Genomic DNA, 19,424 nt, shown 5'->3' with positions numbered 1-19,424 from the left:
AAGAATATTGCAGTTCTAAAAAAAAGTCAATATTTTTTGATTAATTCTCGTCTTTGGGTAACAAACTTCATAGCTTGGGAAAAAAAAATCTATCGAATTTCATTGCGCTGAAATAGCCTATGCCGATACCGTAGTGCAAGTGTGAACAAAGCCTTAAATCACGGAAATAGCAGAACCCGCCGCTCGTCTTTAACGTTTTATTTCCATACCAGGTGCTTGCGCTCAGTATAAACAGTTACACGGGTATTTTACTTCTATGTAACCACCTCAGGCAAAGAACATCATAACATGAGAAACCCCAAAAGGCCGAGCAAATCACATACGCAAAGCAGCAAACAAATGTCTAGACAGGAATTCACCGTGCAGACGTAAAGAGCTTCCTAAAGATTCTGTTCAGAAGCGAACGCTTCAGCTCTGAATTCTGCGGCGCGTCGGCCTCGTACCCGCCTGTCAATCATCCCCTGCTCTTTCGGCGGAATAGTTTTGCAATTTTTAAGGATCAATGGTGCAGGCTGCGAGATCGGGGGGGCTATTAATATCCTGTGTATGGCGGAGGCAGTTCGGCTCCGCAGAGTTCACCCTTGAAGGTTTCGCACTAGACATAAAAGGAGGACAAACAAATGTTTAGATTGGATCCGGCGCAGGGAGAAGCACGGGTTCATTACAACTTCTGGGCAGCTCGGAGTTTACTACAGTTTTGTACATTTTGGGTTTTTTTTTATTTTTGTTTTGCTCTTTGTAAAGTTATCCAAATCCAGTCACAGAGGTGAAGGTAGAAGCACGATCTGTACCAGCACCTCCTCTACATGCACTGAATATATACCATCTATCTATCTATCTATCTATCTATCTATCTATCTATCTATCTATCTATCTATCTATCTATCTATCTATCTATCTATCTATCTATCTATCTATCTATCTATCTATCTATCTATCTATCTATCTATCTCATATCTATCTATCTCATATCTATCTATCTCATATCTATCTATCTATCTATCTATCTATCTATCTATCTATCTATCTATCTATCTATCTATCTATCTATCTATCTATCTCATATCTATCTGTCTGTCTGTCTGTCTGTCTGTCTGTCTGTCTGTCTATCTATCTATCTATCTATCTCATATCTATCTATCTATCTATCTATCTATCTATCTATCTATCTATCTATCATCTATCTATCTATCTATCTATCTATCTATCTATCTATCTATCTATCTATCTATCTATCTATCTATCTATCTATCTATCTATCTATCTCATATCTATCTATCTATCTATCTATCTATCTATCTATCTATCTATCTATCTATCTATCTATCTATCTATCTCATATCTATCTATCTATCTATCTATCTATCTATCTATCTATCTATCTATCTATCTATCTATCTATCTATCTATCTATCTATCTATCTCATATCTATATATCTATCTATCTCATATCTATATATCTATCTATCTCATATCTATCTATCTATCTATCTATCTATCTATCTATCTATCTATCTATCTATCTATCTATCTATCTATCTATCTATCTATCTATCTATCTATCTATCTATCTATCTGTCTGTCTGTCTGTCTGTCTGTCTGTCTGTCTGTCTGTCTATCTATCTATCTATCTATCTATCTATCTAGCAGACAAAAAATGGTGACAGCACCCTGCAACACTAATGCCACCTAAACCACTAAATATAAATAAATATGCACTAAAGCTAAATCTACTTACAAATAGGGAGGTTCTTAGTGCACATTTTGATCAAAAAGTGTTAGCCCACCTGCCACGACAAGGCGACCTCTGTAAGGTGGGAACCTACGCTGCACATACACCCAGAACTGGGACTAAGCCTACATATATACCTGGGGATGGTAGGATCCAGCATTGAACTGATTAAAATCACCCAGGGCAGAATGGGAGGAGTGCAAGAACAACAAGTGGAGGCCGTCACTAACCCCACATATATGGATACCATAAACACAACAAAAAGTTGAACAGCACATTCCAACTAAATGATACAAAATGTATGCAGGTGCAAGAACACCTGTGACTGCAGAAATACAGCAGGGTGCTGTCGCCATTTTTTGTCTGCTGTATTTCTGCAGTCACAGGTGTTCTTGCACCTGCATACATTTTGTATCATTTAGTTGGAATGTGCTGTTCAACTTTTTGTTGTATCTATCTATCTATCTATCTATCTATCTATCTATCTATCTATCTATCTATCTATCTAATATCTACCTATCTAATATCTATCTATCTATCTATCTATCTAATATCTACCTATCTAATATCTATCTATCTATCTATCTATCTATCTATCTATCTATCTATCTATCTATCTATCTATCTATCTATCTATCTACCTATCTAATATCTATCTATCTATCTATCTATCTATCTATCTATCTATCTATCTATCTATCTATCTATCTATCTATCTATCTATCTATCTATCTATCTAATATCTACCTATCTAATATCTATCTATCTATCTATCTATCTATCTATCTATCTATCTATCTATCTATCTATCTATCTATCTATCTATCTATCTATCTATCTATCTCATATCTATCTATCTATCTATCTATCTATCTATCTATCTATCTATCTATCTATCTATCTATCTGTCTGTCTGTCTGTCTGTCTGTCTGTCTGTCTGTCTGTCTATCTATCTATCTATCTATCTATCTATCCTATGGTTTAGATGTAAAGGTGCTCTCTCAACTTAGTAAATAAGATTTAAAGAGATAAGCAGTGGTGTATATAGACGCAAGGGGGCCCCATACGAAAGATCTAAAACGGCCCCCATTATGTTGCTGAGTTTTTCTATTCGCAACAGAAGGGCATAATATTTCATGCCATTTCCATGACCCTTGAGCCTAAATTCCCCACGCTCTTGTTTGATAACAATGCAGTTCCTCTGGAGATGGGAATCCTGCTTAGGTCTTTGCCAGCAGCAAAGGTGATGGGGCCAACCAGGGTTGGGCCCTCACTCTCTCCAAGGGCCCTATAGCAGCCTCTATGGTATGACTACCCTTGGATATAAGCTCATGTGATTCCTTAACTTCCCAAAATATTCCACATTTCAGTCCCTAAGCCCTGATCTCAGGGATCGCCGTTGTGGTGTACATACCTGTAGCTTGTCAGAGCCAATCGCCGGCTACTCTGATGACAACAGCAAGGGACAAGAGACCCATGTGACTGGGAATAGATTTTTTTTCTCAAAATACATCCTTTGTAGATCTTTTATTGCTAAGGCTCTCTTCACATCTGTGCTAGTATTTCTGTTATTCAATAATTAACAAAACAAAGGGAAGCGCCGGATCCATCAAATTAAGGACACCAACGGGGCCCAATAGAACCCATTGACTTTAATGTTCTCTATCATGATTTCCCTTATTTTGCCACACAAAATAGTACTGCATTCTGCTCTATTTTGTTAAACAAATATGATGGAATCTGCAACGAAGACTCCCAACGGAGCCTGCGACGCAGATGTGAACAGAGTCTAAGTAAAACACACATTTGAAAAATTTATATTTTGTCATTACTGTAATTAGTTCATCAATCTCATTGGTGGTGGCGCTGTTGTCTTGAAGTCTATGGAAAACACTTCCTGCTTGTAAAGTGGTGAAATGGGGTACTGCAAGTGACAATATTATTTTTAAATTTGCAGCAACATTGAAGGAGTACATCTAATCAGATTAAGGGAACTCACCTTTTATTAAGCCCATATAATTTCTACAAACCTATAGAACATAGATTTAGAAAGGATTGAGGGCCCCCTTTAAAAGCGCAATGTCTTCAATAAGAGACGAGATGCAATCAATACATATTTACTTTATGCTTCATGTATGGAATTGTTATTACTCAAGATGTAGTCGGAAAAAAAAAAAGACCTTGAATCCAAAAAGATCCACTACATCCAATTCCCTTTGATCTCTTTTAGTCTGAGCCATTTAACGGATAATTATTAAAATCAGTAATTAAACTTCCAGTGAACTAAGAAATACAAGAAACCCTTAAATGATATTAAATATCACAGGCTCCTTGTGGAATACAACAGAGAAAGGACATTGTTTGGCGCTTCTCAGTTGCCAGATTAAAAATCTGTATTAAGTGCGAGCAGGTCGGGAAACGGGAGGGTGGAGGAGGGGCGATAGAATGAGAGAGTGTTTATTAATGGGATATCTGCTTATTAGACAGGTGGATTATAGAAGCCGATTTGCCAAAGGAAATTGTGGAGATAAGAGGGAAACATGAAGGGGGAGGGGGCAGGATTGACTATGGGTCGGGGGAGGGGTACGTCTTCTATCGTATGCATCTCTACAGATTCCATGTTACTCACAATGAAATCTAATTGAAACTTACCAATAACAAGCTGGAAAGTGCCGGAGAAAATTGGACGCGTCTCGTACGGGGATGAAGGGGATGTTGTAAACTGATTAAAATATTGTTCTGAGAAAATTGCATTCAGAAATGTGTTATAATCATCTAAACTAAATGGCAATAACATCCCTGGACTGTGACCCTATCAAGGGGCCTTTATTTCTTTAGATAAGCATCCCGAGATTCCCATGTGACCACCCTAGAAGATCAAATTATTTGGGAAAAAGTTTGACTGGTTGTATAACATAGAAAAATCTACAAGATAACCATAAAAAGTTGAAGGGTATGTCAACTTTTGCAACCAATTTTATTTTTACATCAATTCATCTAAAATAAAAAATAAATAAAGCAACTTTGCAAAAAACAATTTAAAAAAATTGATAAAAATCTATTACCGTTTTGTGTATCCAGCTCCCATGCATACCTAGGGGTCTCTGGTCACAGACAAAATCAAAATACTCGCCGTCCTCACTTGTTCACCTATAGACAGTGTGAGAGGGAGCAGGGGGGTGGCAGTAAGGGTATGTGCACACACACTAATTACGTCCGTAATTGACGGACGTATTTCGGCCGCAAGTACCGGACCGAACTCAGTGCAGGGAGCCGGGCTCCTAGCATCATAGTTATGTACGATGCTAGGAGTCCCTGCCTCTCCATGGAACTACTGTCCCGTACTGAAAACATGATTACAGTACGGGACAGTTGTCTTGCAGAGAGGCAGGGACTCCTAGCGTCGTACATAACTATGATGCTAGGAGCCCGGCTCCCTGCACTGTGTTCGGTCCGGTACTTGCGGCCGAAATACGTCCATCAATTACGGACGTATTTAGTGTGTGTGCACATACCCTAACAGAGGATCTGACGACACACAGGGTTTGTTTGTAGTCTGTAACCATGGAGACACATGGGAGCTGAATAGGAAAATTGTAGGAGATTTTGAATCAAGACTATTTGCAAAGTCACTTCATTGGAGCAATAAAATTGGTTGCAAAAGTACACATATCCTCTAAACTAGTGGGTACTAATAGTCTCTATAATCATCTAAACTACTTGGCAATGACATCACTGCAGAGCGAACCCTAACGGGCCCTTTATTTTTTTTTATCTAAAAAACTGGAGACAACCAAGTGCCAATCTACATTTACATGTGATGACCCTAGAAGATGAAAGATGCTATTATTTGGTACAAAATTTTGTCTAGTTACATGAACTAAGTGGCCCTCAAACAGAAGGGTTTACAGGATGACCATAAAGAATTATCGGGTATGTAAACTTTTGCAACAGGTTTTTTTTTTTCAACACAGCAACTAAAATAAAAAACTAATGTTGTAAATAGTATCGATTAAAAAAACTACTACCCTAGCTATAGCGGGTGAGGAGGTAGCACTTAGGCCCTGGTGTCTGATGGGGCCCAAAAGCCCTTCTGTCACATAGCAAGACACCAGTATTAGAAATGGCACATAGTAGGCGGGGGTCTTGTTACCGATTATGCTTTGAGGTTTCAAGTCACGCTTCTGTATAAAGGGGCATTTCTAGACAGTTGTGGTTGATGTAGATGGTAAGAGGTATGTATAAGAGAATGCAGCCTGAGAGCTAACAGCAGAACAGCAGAATATTACAATGGTGTTGCAAGAGTTCACTAGACGTAACTAAATGAGTGCAACATTACCAGCATTATATAAACTGCAAATCCAGATAATGTGTAATGCCTAGTGCAAGGCCTGAGGGGGCGGAGCATGACACAGGGATTCAAAGAACACCCAAAAAACAATACCTGTGTCATGCTCCGCCCCCTCAAGCCCTGCACTAGGCATAACACAGTGAATCAGTTTTGCTTAGAATGTTCCTTTAAATCATGCTCAAAAGTAGAGCTAAACTTTAAGATATTCTATTCAAAGATGTCAAATCCAACTAGTCAACTCTTATAATATTTTCAGTTTCTTAATTTCCATCATCAGGAATCTGATTTATGTCACAATTAATCACTTCAGGGATTAATCCCTTGAGAAATCCAGTACAGAAAAATACCAGCACCTGCACTGGGAAGGCTGAGACACATGAGAGCCCCTCTCTAGAGACAAACACAATTTTACTGTAAATTTAGAGGTCATATTCACCAAACTGGATCGCTACATGTACTACGCCTTAAAGTTATTGTCCACCATTCCATTTTTAGGTACAAAATTCTGTGTCAGATAAATACATTATATATCTGTACAGGGGGTGCTCTGTTTTTCTGACTTGATAAATGATATAATTCTGGCTGCCTGCAGCCACCACTAGGGGGAGCTCACTAAATATGGATTTATACATCTAGTATTGAACGCAATGGGAGATGTATAAATCTGTATACAGTGAGCTACCCCTAGTGGCTTCTGAAGGTAGCTGCTATGACAGGGTCACTGCAAGTAAGGGAAGCAGTTATTGCCGGCCCCTCCTACCAGGGACCACAGGGACCTCCCCCTGGGGACGTGCCTTGCCTTTATGGTAAGCATACCACATCCAGTTTCCTCTTAGATTAACTTCGTATTGAAATTGCATCCCTGAAAAACAAAGTGATGCATACAATGATACACATGAACCAACTTTTCCATCAAGTCTTACACTGGTGCTCTTAACCACCAAGCCAAGAAGAGCAGTTAGTAAGTGTCACCACCGATTGGTTATAAAGAGAACAAGGCTTGCACCAAAAGCCACTGTAACCATTGCACACCATACCAAAGCTTGGCGAAATGCCAGGGGTAAATGCCTGGTACTTACGCAGAGCGTGCCACTCGTCCTGCCGGATGGTCTTGGTGATATTATACGTGAGGTTCTTGGGAATTGTCGCTGAGGAATAGTGATACTTGATGTACGAGCATCGCTCAATGTCCCCTAGGAAAAAAACAGAAGATGACTGTTATTATATGTATCTGCAATACATAATGTATTATTCTTCTACTGTATATGGGGGGAAATTATTTTTTTATCATTGGTATTTTGTCCTCAAGGGCATCTGTGAGGCCACGTGTTGCGGTTTATCTGCGACCGAGATGCAGTGTTTGCGTCTCTCTTCTTTTGTGCTTACAGGATGTTGTTAGCATTGTCTGCCAGGTTATAGATATAGTGGAGCTGCAACCCGGTCACGGTCACTATCTTTAAAATCTTGCTATCTCACATTCCACTTCCCACTCTTTTTCTCCTTCTCTCTCTCCTGTTAGTACACTCCTACACACTACTTAAAGAGGCTCTGTCACCAGATTATCAAATCCCTATCTCCTATTGCATGTGATCGGCGCTGCAATGTAGATAACAGTAACGTTTTTTTTATCTTGAAAAACGATCATTTTTGGCTAAGTTATGAGCAATTTTATATTTATGCAAATGAGCCTTTCTAATGGACAACTGGGTGTGTTTTCTCTTATTTCCAACCGGGCCTGTATTGTGTTTTTAGCAACTGGGCGTGTTTACTTCTTTCACTGCACAATCACACTGTGCTGTGGATCATGCTGGGCTGGAACAATGAGAAGTGTATGACACTGATTAGTCACTGATTGGTCAGCGTCATACACTCCTCTGTACAACACCCAGTTGGTAAAAAGTAAAAACACGCCTAGTTGTACATTGAGAAACTCATTAGCATAAATCTAAACTAGCTCATAACTTGCTCAAAAATGATCGTTTTTCAAAATAAAAACCACTGCTGTTATCTACATTACAGCGCCAATCAGATTATGTAGGAGACAGGGCATTTATAATCTGGTGACAGTCTCTTTAATTCAGTGCAGAGGCTGCTGTAATCACAGGACTTTATTTACTAGCAAGTTCTCTACAGAGACACAGACAGTTGTAATACCCTGCTTAGGTATAATAGTCAAGTTATTTTAGGCTAAGTTCACACTAGCGTTAGTATACGTTTACCTCTCTTCCGTCAGAGGACTAGAGGATCGAAACATTAAACAAAAAGCAACGGTTCCGATAGAATTACCATTGAGTTCAATGGTAATTATTTTGTATCAGTTGCTTTTCGTTTGTCTCCGTTCGCTGCGTCTCAGTTTTTTTTTTCACGGAAACAAAAGTTTTGCTTCCGTCAAAAAAAGCGAAATCTAGCGAATGGAGACAAACGGAAAGCAACTGAAACAAAAGAATTACCATTGAAATCGATGGTAATTCTACTGGACCCGTTGCTTTCCGTTTAATGTTTCGATCCTCTCTTCCTCTGACGGTAGAGAGGTAAACGGATACTAACGCTAGTGTGAACTTAGCCTTAGCTCTTGCTCTCTCCAGCTATCTGTTCCTGCAGCTGACATCAGCAGGGAGAAAGTAAAGTGCCACTTTGTCTATGGTTAGGTCCGTTGTACTTTCTCCGAAGGTCACCTGGTCAACCATTGACTATAATAGACCAACCATGCAGCCTTCTGAGTAGATGAAGTAGCATGGAGTCTGTACGTAGACACACAGTCCTTATGACTCTTAAGCAACAGTACACATATCGACAGGTTGCCGTTTATTCCTGAGGAGCAACTGACCCGATTTTTTAATGTCAAGTGGGAAATCTCCCCCAAAAAATTTCTTTGAGTTTTGCCAATTTGTGAATTGATTCAAGACCTGCCATAAGGAAACTCTGATGAACCAACATCCGATTGTGTGTGACTGGATTGTGGCAGATCACAGCAAATAATCAGCAAATCGATTCGGCCATTGATTTTTACGGTCTGGCAAAATTGCTGATGAGGCGAATCAGTAGCTCGATTCTCTCACCTCTCCTGCTGAATTTATCTCTTTATAAAGACATGCAGATATAGTGTGGGGTCAATCTTTGCAGTTATTGACTCGGGAATTAGGGATATGTGACATTAATGATATATCAGACCACAATCCCCGGGCGCAGAAGTTGCACACAAAGCAACCAACAAAGGCCCCGTCCACATTTTTTATTTTCACGCTGATTCTGTGACATCTACTATTGACTCTGATGCATCAGGAAAACACACAATTTATGGATTTTCAATATTTTCTCAGGTTTTCCCCGTACCCAGCACTTTCAGTACATTACCATCGATCATCTGTGTGTACAATATCCAGAGAGTGTTATAAAGACCCCAGGAGGTGAAATAATGTGTTCATGTATTATAGAATGGAAATAAAAGAAATAGATGTGTTTTCTAGATTCCTTAGATATGAAATTATTTGACTTGTAGCAATGTTAGATACATTAACATTTTACTAGAAGTATATTAATAAAATGCACCAAAGATCAATTGTTATAAATCTATCTATCTATCTATCTATCTATCTATCTATCTATCTATCTATCTATCTATCTATCTATCTATCTATCTATCTATCTATCTATCTATCTATCTCATATCTATCTATCTATCTATCTATCTATCTATCTATCTATCTATCTATCTATCTATCTATCTATCTCATATCTATCTATCTATCTATCTATCTCATATCTATCTATCTATCTATCTATCTATCTATCTATCTATCTATCTATCTATCTATCTATCTATCTATCTATCTATCTATCTATCTATCTATCTCATATCTATCTATCTATCTCATATCTATCTATCTATCTATCTATCTATCTATCTATCTATCTATCTATCTATCTATCTATCTATCTATCTATCTATCTATCTATCTATCTATCTCATATCTATCTATCTATCTATCTATCTATCTATCTATCTATCTATCTATCTATCTATCTATCTATCTATCTATCTATCTATCTCATATCTATCTATCTATCTATCTATCTATCTATCTATCTATCTATCTATCTATCTATCTATCTATCTATCTATCTATCTATCTATCTATCTATCTATCTATCTATCTCATATCTATCTATCTATCTATCTCATATCTATCTCATATCTATCTATCTCATATCTATCTATCTATCTATCTATCTATCTATCTATCTATCTATCTATCTATCTATCTATCTATCTATCTATCTATCTATCTATCTATCTATCTATCTATCTATCTCATATCTATCTATCTATCTATCTATCTATCTATCTATCTATCTATCTATCTATCTATCTATCTATCTATCTATCTATCTATCTATCTATCTATCTATCTATCTATCTCATATCTATCTATCTATCTCATATCTATCTATCTATCTATCTATCTATCTCATATCTATCTATCTATCTATCTATCTATCTATCTATCTATCTATCTATCTATCTATCTATCTATCTATCTATCTATCTCATATCTATCTATCTATCTATCTATCTATCTATCTATCTATCTATCTATCTATCTATCTATCTATCTATCTATCTATCTATCTATCTCATATCTATCTATCTATCTATCTATCTATCTATCTATCTATCTATCTATCTATCTATCTATCTATCTATCTATCTATCTATCTATCTATCTATCTATCTATCTCATATCTATCTATCTATCTATCTCATATCTATCTCATATCTATCTATCTCATATCTATCTATCTATCTATCTATCTATCTATCTATCTATCTATCTATCTATCTATCTATCTATCTATCTATCTATCTATCTATCTATCTATCTATCTATCTATCTATTACTACTACTCTGGGGGTAGCGACCTAGGTTTCCCCAGCAGCGAAGTCCAGATCACTGTATAGAGGTTAAAGGGTGAGTACCAGGGGTTCCCTTAGACTCCGCTTCCCGGTTTAGCCCTACATCAAATCCCTTGGTGACAAAGTGGGTTTACACACCACTCTGCTGGCCCCGTGACAGACTATCTCATGGGCCCCGTGAAAATGGAGGAGCTTATCATAGTATCCTAATAACACACAAAGCCAATATAAAAGACAGACACTAGATATGGAATATATACCGGTAGTTTATGTGATATCAGTCCCATCGGCCTATTTTGCAAAGTCAAAAAAAAACAAAAACCACCCACAATGGCCCTTTAAAATGGATTTATAGCCTCCGACTGTAGGTTTTATTAATCCTGTTATATCTGAAGTCATTTAAATTATATTTTCTAAGAATAAAATGAGCTCCCTTATAGATGCAGTGAGAGACACTCTGGGCCGCTAGCTAGATTTTTTTCCTTCTTTTTTTACTTGACCAGAATTCATAATGGTCGTCTAATAAAATTCTGCTGTAAAGTCAGACTTTGCTGCCGAAGCAGTAAAATGACAGAAAATGCTGTGACACATTTACAGAACATGACAAGATCCGACCTTTCGGATCTAAGTGAATTCTGAAAGCATTCTGAGAACATGTATATACATAAGTTTTAGTAAAGTGCAAGAGGGCAGAGGACTTCTTGGCAAAGACGACAATATGAAAGTAAAATCTCAGATTTAAATTATTTCCAAAGAGAACTGACCAGAAACAACTTTAGACAAAATATGGCCCTTCGAAGAGATTATAATGTGGCCATTAGGCGGACTTTCCATATGTACCAATTTTTTTACCAAGTAGGGTGCCGCTAAGGGAGTCGTGTTGAAAAGGTATGAGTGCTGGTGGATTTTCCATGGGGGAAACTATGCCTGGCACATTGTTATGGGGGCATCTGTTGGTAGCACATTTATGGACCATCGGTGGTTGGAACACTGATATGGAGGTTTCCGTCGCAGGGCCACTCAAGTATATTTGTTGCAATACGCTGCACCCAGGGGTATTGTTTTAAGGGATTCAGAGGTAACAGTCACATCTGGGCTAGGGCTGAGGAGGGAGGTCAATGTAGAAAAAAAAGGGGTAGCCAGGTTAGAGAGGGGTCAGACTATATTGGTGGGGGGAGAAACAGAATGTGGGGAGAGGACTAGACAACAAGATAAGGAGATCCTTTCGTTACAAAACATCAGTGTAAATAAAAAGGCCCGATTAATGTCAAATCACATTTCTGATAATAAAAGTGAAAAACTGACAGGCAAGTTAAAGTGTATGTTCCCAAATGGCAGAAGTCTAGCAAGCAAAATGGGGGAGCTGGAGGCCTTGATACTGGAAGAAAATATAGATATAGTTGGTGTTGCTGAAACATGGCTGGACTCTTCACATGACTGGGCTGTAAATCTACAGGGTTTTACACTTTTTCGGAAAGACAGGACAAATAGGAAAGGTGGTGGTGTATGTCTGTATGTGAGAAGTGATATGAAGGCGAGTGTGAAAGAGACAATAGTGGGTGAATACTGTGAGGAGGTTGAAACATTGTGGGTGGAACTAGAAAGGGAGGTAAACACTGAAAAAATTACTTTTGGTGTAATCTATAGACCCCCCAATATAACTGAGGAGATGGAAGGTCAGATATATAAACAGATGGAGCAGGCTGCACAGGCGGGTACTGTAGTGATAATGGGAGATTTTAATTTCCGGGATATTAATTGGTGTCATGGTTCGGCTTCAACTGCAAAGGGGAGACATTTCCTCAACCTGTTGCAGGAAAATTTTATGAGCCAGTTTGTGGAAGACCCGACTAGAGGTGAAGCTCTGTTGGATCTGGTCATTTCTAATAATGCAGAGTTTGTTGGGAATGTCAATGTTCGTGAAAACCTCGGTAACAGTGATCATAATATAGTTACATTTTACCTATACTGTAAAAAACAAACGCAGGCTGGGAGGGCAAAAACATTTAATTTTAAGAAAGCCAATTTCCCCAGGATGAGGGCTGCAATTCAGGATATGGACTGGGAAGAACTAATGTCAAATAATGGAACAAATGATAAATGGGAGATTTTCAAATCTACTTTGAGTTATTATAGTGCAAAATTTATTCCTACAGGTAATAAGTATAAACGACTCAAATTAAACCCCACATGGCTTACACCTTCTGTGAAAGGGGCAATACATGACAAAAAAAGGGCATTTAAAAAATACAAATCTGAGGGTACAGCTGTAGCCTTTGTAAAATATAAAGAGCTTAATAAAATCTGTAAAAATGTAATAAAATTAGCAAAAATACAAAATGAAAGGCAGGTGGCCAAGGATAGTAAAACAAATCCTAAAAAATTCTTCAAGCATATAAATGCAAAAAAGCCCAGGTCTGAACATGTAGGACCCCTAGATAGTGGTAATGGGGAGTTGATCACAGGGGATCAAGAGAAGGCAGAGTTACTAAATGGGTTCTTTAGCTCTGTATATACAACTGAAGAAGGAGCAGCTGATGTAGCCGGTGCCAGTGCTGTTAATATATCAGTTGATATACTGAATTGGATGAATGTAGAGATGGTCCAAGCTATATTAAATAAAATAAATGTGCACAAGGCCCCGGGACCAGATGGGTTAAACCCTAGAATTCTTAAAGAGCTTAGTTCAGTTATTTCTGTCCCCCTTTTCATAATATTCAGAGAATCTCTAGTGACTGGTATAGTGCCAAGGGACTGGCGCAGGGCAAATGTGGTGCCTATTTTCAAAAAGGGCTCTAGGTCTTCCCCAGGTAATTATAGACCAGTAAGCTTAACATCCATCGTGGGGAAAATGTTTGAGGGGCTATTGAGGGACTATATACAGGATTATGTGACAATAAATAGTATTAGAAGTGACAGCCAGCACGGTTTTACTAAGGACAGAAGTTGTCAAACTAACCTAATCTGTTTTTATGAAGAGGTGAGCAGAAGTCTAGACAGAGGGGCCGCTGTGGATTTAGTGTTTTTGGACTTTGCAAAGGCATTTGACACTGTCCCCCATAGACGCCTAATGAGTAAATTAAGGACTATAGGTTTAGAAAATATAGTTTGTAATTGGATTGAGAATTGGCTCAAGGACGTGTCCAGAGAGTTGTGGTCAATGATTCCTACTCTGAATGGTCCCCGGTAATAAGTGGTGTACCCCAGGGTTCAGTGCTGGGACCACTATTATTCAACTTATTTATTAATGATATAGAGGAAGGGATTAATAGCACTATTTCTATTTTTGCAGATGACACCAAGCTATGTAATATAGTCCAGACTATGGAAGATGTTCATGAATTACAGGCAGATTTAAACAAACTAAGTGTTTGGGCGTCCACTTGGCAGATGAAGTTTAATGTAGATAAATGTAAAGTTATGCATCTGGGTACCAACAACCTGCATGCATCATATGTCCTAGGGGGAGCTACACTGGCGGATTCACTTGTTGAGAAGGATCTGGGTGTACTTGTAAATCATAAACTCAATAACAGCATGCAGTGTCAATCAGCTGCTTCAAAGGCCAGCAGGATATTGTGGTGTATTAAAAGAGGCATGGACTCGCGGGACAGGGATGTAATAATACCACTTTACAAAGCATTAGTGAGGCCTCATCTAGAATATGCAGTCCAGTTCTGGGCTCCAGTTCATAGAAAGGATGCCCTGGAGTTGGAAAAAATACAAAGAAGAGCAATGAAGCTAATTAGGGGCATGGAGAATTTAAGTTATGAGGAAAGATTGAAAGAATTAAACCTATTTAGCCTTGAAAAAAGACGACTAAGGGGGGACATGATTAACTTATATAAATATATTAATGGCACATACAAAAAATATGGTGAAATCCTGTTCCTTGTAAAACCCCCTCAAAAAACAAGGGGGTACTCCCTCCGTCTGGAGAAAAAAAAGGTTCAAGCTGCAGAGGTGTCAAGGCTTCTTTACCGTGAGAACTGAGAATCTATGGAATAGCCTACCGCAGGAGCCGTCACAGCAGGGACAGGAGATGGCTTTAAAAAAGGGTTAGATAATTTCCTAGAACAAAAAAATATTAGCTCCTATGTGCAGAAATTTTTCCTTCCCTTTTCCCTTCCCTTGGTTGAACTTGATGGACATGTGTCTTTTTTCAGCCGTACTAACTATGTAACTATGTAACTATGTAACTATGTAATCTGTGCCTTGATGCCAGAAAGAACAAAAAAGACCTCTGCGACACATAAGAAGGCACCAATATTATAAACAGGTAGGGGGCCCTCATTTTGTTTTGGGGCCCAGGAGCTCCAGTTTACACCTATATATATTAATTGAGTGTCTCACAGTAGGAGAAAACTTTTTTTAACCTATTTTTGATTTCTGAGGTTGGCGGGTATATTGATGACATCTCGATTTTACGTTTTTGAGCCCAGATGCAGAAACTGTACCAGGACACCCCAACCTTCACATACGAGTATAGAATTATTCTCCTCTAATGTTGCAAAGGAAAAATGGGCCCCCTCACTCTCCGGGTGTTTACAGCAACCTTTTTTCCCAATAGCTATGCCACCAATTCCATTGTAACTCCTTTACCGCATTACACATTATTAAATGGTGGCATCAAGTTGTAGTTAGTCTGTTAAGTCAATAATAAATCTGTTTGCAGTAAACTCTCCTAGTGGTGGTGGCAAGCAGCCAGAAATTTTTCATGACTGTGTAAAAAGAAGCAGAGTATTTAAAGCTCTGTATCATAAAAAATGTACACTTGAGCTTGAGGTGGGCTTGTGTTTATACACAGAGGTCAACATGAACAAGCAGTGTTGCAATAAAAAATAAGGTGGAGCGACAAAGCAGTAACCAAGGCCTCAGATGAGACTGGAGGTGAATTTCAGACTACCAATAGACTCCAACAGACAATGCAGCTAAATTGGAGCCAACGCTGATGACGTTAAATAGCATACCCAAAGGTAGGAGCCATGACATTAAGGAGTGCCGCATCCCTTTTATTGTTTGGCACTACGCCGTACATTTGTATGTGGCTCTGCCTGGTACTGTAGCTCACAACAGCTCAGTCCCATTCAAGTGAATAAGGATGAGCTGCAGTACCAGACACAGCCACAACCAAATGTATGGCGCTGTGCCTGGGTAAAAGCGGGCTCCGCGACACCCCAATGCAGCTGATCGTCGGAATAAGGATAGAAAGACTTCACAAGATGATTTTTTTTTTATGTTTTATGAAGATACAGCCTTCCTTCCATTGTAGGCATTTAATAAAGGATAAGAAATGATTCTCCTCATTGCTAGTTTCTATAATCTTTAAATCCCGTTGTAGCTACTTACACATCTCTCCAGAAAGGGTAGACATTAAAATCACATTTTATGGTTCTGGAAATGTGTCTCCAGGTTCTCACAAAGCAAAACAAAAACATCTCACATAGCTATATAACCGGCCTTTATTGGGCTTGTTTGCATAGGAGATTTTTTTCGGAGTATTAACTCACATACTTATAACGTTTTTTTTTACCAAACTACATGTTGAAAATTGATGTAAAGTTCCAAAATCTTGATCAAAATGCAAATATTTTTTTCATAATGTGGTGAATATTATTTGAATTTTGCAATTCATTTACATAATTATAATATATTAGGCGATTGGGGGTTGAGCCTTTGACAGGCCCAAGTTTAGTGAAGTCAACATTGTTATTGATTATATAAATTGAATATGTGTATGCCACCATGCAAAAAAAGAACAAAAAAGAAAACTTTTTGGGTCCCATTCATTAGGTCAACTTTTTTAATTTTGGACAGGTCAAACGGCTTGATCAAGCTAGTTCTACTGTCGCCCAATCAAAACCAATCAAACTGTAGACAAACAGGCCAATCTACACCAAGCTGTGACCAAGTAGTACCCATATAGTCTAAAGCTGACCATACATATAACATAACTTTCGTCTAAATAATCGTTCAACACACAGCTATCTCCACTAACCTCCACATAAGCATGTATGCTTGACTATATGACTGGCAAGAGGAAGATTAGCCATGTCGAAAACCTCTGACGACAGCTTACCTCCTGGGCAAACAAAAAAATAATAATTCCCACATCCTTTATGCGCCACCATATGCTATCGGGAGGCCCCATATACCTTAAACTGTTGGAGGATCCCACCAAAATTGTCAGAATCTGCCAACTTTAATATTATAGGTTTGGGCAGCCTACAATGCAAACTACACTCTAGTCAATCAGTGCCAATCTAGACTAATCTGTCATCAGTCGAAGCCATCACAACCCAACTTGTGTGGTACCAATGCTTATGGAGACGGGTGAGGGTAAAGCCCCTTAATTCTAACAACCTGTTGTTGAGAAAGTTAAACAATATGGGAGTCGGTCATGTAGCCCAAGCTGTAATAGTTTCTGGATAAGCTTCAGTAGTCAGACGAGATATAGTCAAGTAAAGCTGTCGAAAATAGGAACCAGGCTTTTCTAGGTGGGTCAGTAGAGAGTGCAAGGCAAGACAAACAAAGGAGATGCAGCACTTTATAGGGTGGCCAAACTACTTTGGCACAATTTGGAGATTTTCATGGAAAGTTCTTGAACAATGGAGGTGTGCGCAGTGGTAGACTTTTATGGGCCCACCAGAGGATTCTCTTATACACTGGTGGGCCAGTCGGGATTTGAGTGATCTTTTGCTATTTAAGTATATCAGCCCCTCTGTACCCAGAACATTATTATTATTTTTGGATTGGATTTTTTAGCAGGGGAATGTTATATCCAGCTGGCTAATGCTACTAGTCAATAGGGCATCTGTGAATTGTACAAGTTAGATATTTATCGTAGGATAAAAGGCTTCGACGCAAGCAAAACAGAGACAAAAGCCACCAGGTCATCTAAATGCACAATATATCACGAAAACCAAACCAGATCTTTATTAGACTGTGGAGAAGGGTCATTCCGGCAGCTCAGTAAATAGCTGACTTGGCAGAAGCGACATAATTACTGCGGATAGTCCCTCATTAAAGTAAGCAACTCAGAGAAATGATCATCAGTATTCCTGCAAATCCTATAGATCAGCTACCGAAACTAGAACTGCTTCTATGTGGACATCCCCAGACACAATAATGATCAATATAAAACATGGTAGTTATTCATCTTTATATACTAATTTTTCAAGCAAAATTTTGAAAAATTGAATGTGTGGCCAAAGGAGAAGGTTATTGGTGCATTTCTGGATGACCAGATTGAAGCTTAACCTTATTCTGAACATACGGGAAGGTCCAGCTCATTGGAAAAGACATTAATGGTTAAAGGGGTTGGGGGACACAAAAGGTAAAGGATGACCAATGACAAGATGAATGGAGACAATCACAGAAATCATGAATAAGCCATCGAGAAGCCTGAAGACCCAAACAGAAGACAGGACATTGGAGAGAAACATTACTCATGTGGTCACCAGGAGTCGAAACCGTCTTGACAAATTTCGTACTAATAACAAAATAATCTACCACACTTTATGTTGCGCCTATTGCTCTATCTTCTGTGACTAGACCAAGCAAATGTTCTTCTACAAGCAATGGATACCATCACCATTGATATGGATCCTTATATCCACTTTGCAAATTACAGAATGTCCCACCACCACCTGTCCAAACATTCGAATGTTCTCTAAGTAGTCTTTATTAATATCTCCTAAAAATATTAAGAGGGTTCCTTGGATTTATTACACAACCATGATTGCCTTATTCAAGAAGGTGCTTATTCAAAGATCCCTTCAGAGTCTTCCTGTACAAAGGAGAAATTTTGAAGCCACTGGTGTAAGACCAAGAGTGCTCATTGGGTCTGGAGAGCTGAAGAACCATCACATATGATCTGCTAAGGCCAACATCAGGGCAGTACAGGTGGCTCTGTCGTCATGGTCCAGGCAAATAAGGGGCCCAAATGCACCTGCGGGCTGCCACCATTACCCGAAAACAAAGTTTCATATATAAAATTAAAGGGCTCTAGGTAAGAGTGGGCAAGCCTTGTTGCTCACATGGCACCTTTGATTTCAAATAACTGTAAATATATAGACCCCAATTAGTATTATGTTTCTCCTCCCCTATGGACCCACTAAATATTTGGAAAGGACTTAAGAGACGGCATAAAAATCATATTATTCTCATTCTTTTCAAATTTAGTGGATCATTGTGCTCGAGAAGCCTTCTTCAGACTTCCACCAAATGTCCCAATAGGGTACAAGTTGTAAGTTAATGGACATAGTAAGGAGTCGAGAGGCCGTGACCATTTGCCCAAATGGTTCCCAGATATTTCTGAGGGCAGTCGTATGTTTACCACTTGAGGGGGGTGCAGTTCCACATGCTAGTTCTGCTTTGATAAGCCATCTTATATATGTTCTAATCTGAAGGCACTTTTTTCGGTG

General features: G+C 38.6%; 1 protein-coding gene across 2 annotated transcripts in view; it reads right to left on the bottom strand.

Moving 5' to 3' along the window:
• Window positions 1-19,424, bottom strand: part of TMEM178B (transmembrane protein 178B) — a 217,643-nt gene that overhangs the window by 142,336 nt on the left and 55,883 nt on the right. For both annotated transcript variants that reach the window (XM_075855888.1, XM_075855889.1), the window contains exon 3: window positions 7,163-7,276. In XM_075855888.1, coding sequence (XP_075712003.1) covers window positions 7,163-7,276 — 114 coding nt within the window. The remainder of the gene's footprint in view (window positions 1-7,162; window positions 7,277-19,424) is intronic.

The sequence above is a fragment of the Rhinoderma darwinii genome, chromosome 3 (genome assembly GCF_050947455.1).
Source record: "Rhinoderma darwinii isolate aRhiDar2 chromosome 3, aRhiDar2.hap1, whole genome shotgun sequence".
NCBI classification, from domain to species: domain Eukaryota; kingdom Metazoa; phylum Chordata; class Amphibia; order Anura; family Rhinodermatidae; genus Rhinoderma; species Rhinoderma darwinii.
The sequence above is the reverse complement of the archived record's forward strand: the minus strand, read 5'-3'. Positions and strand labels throughout refer to the sequence as shown.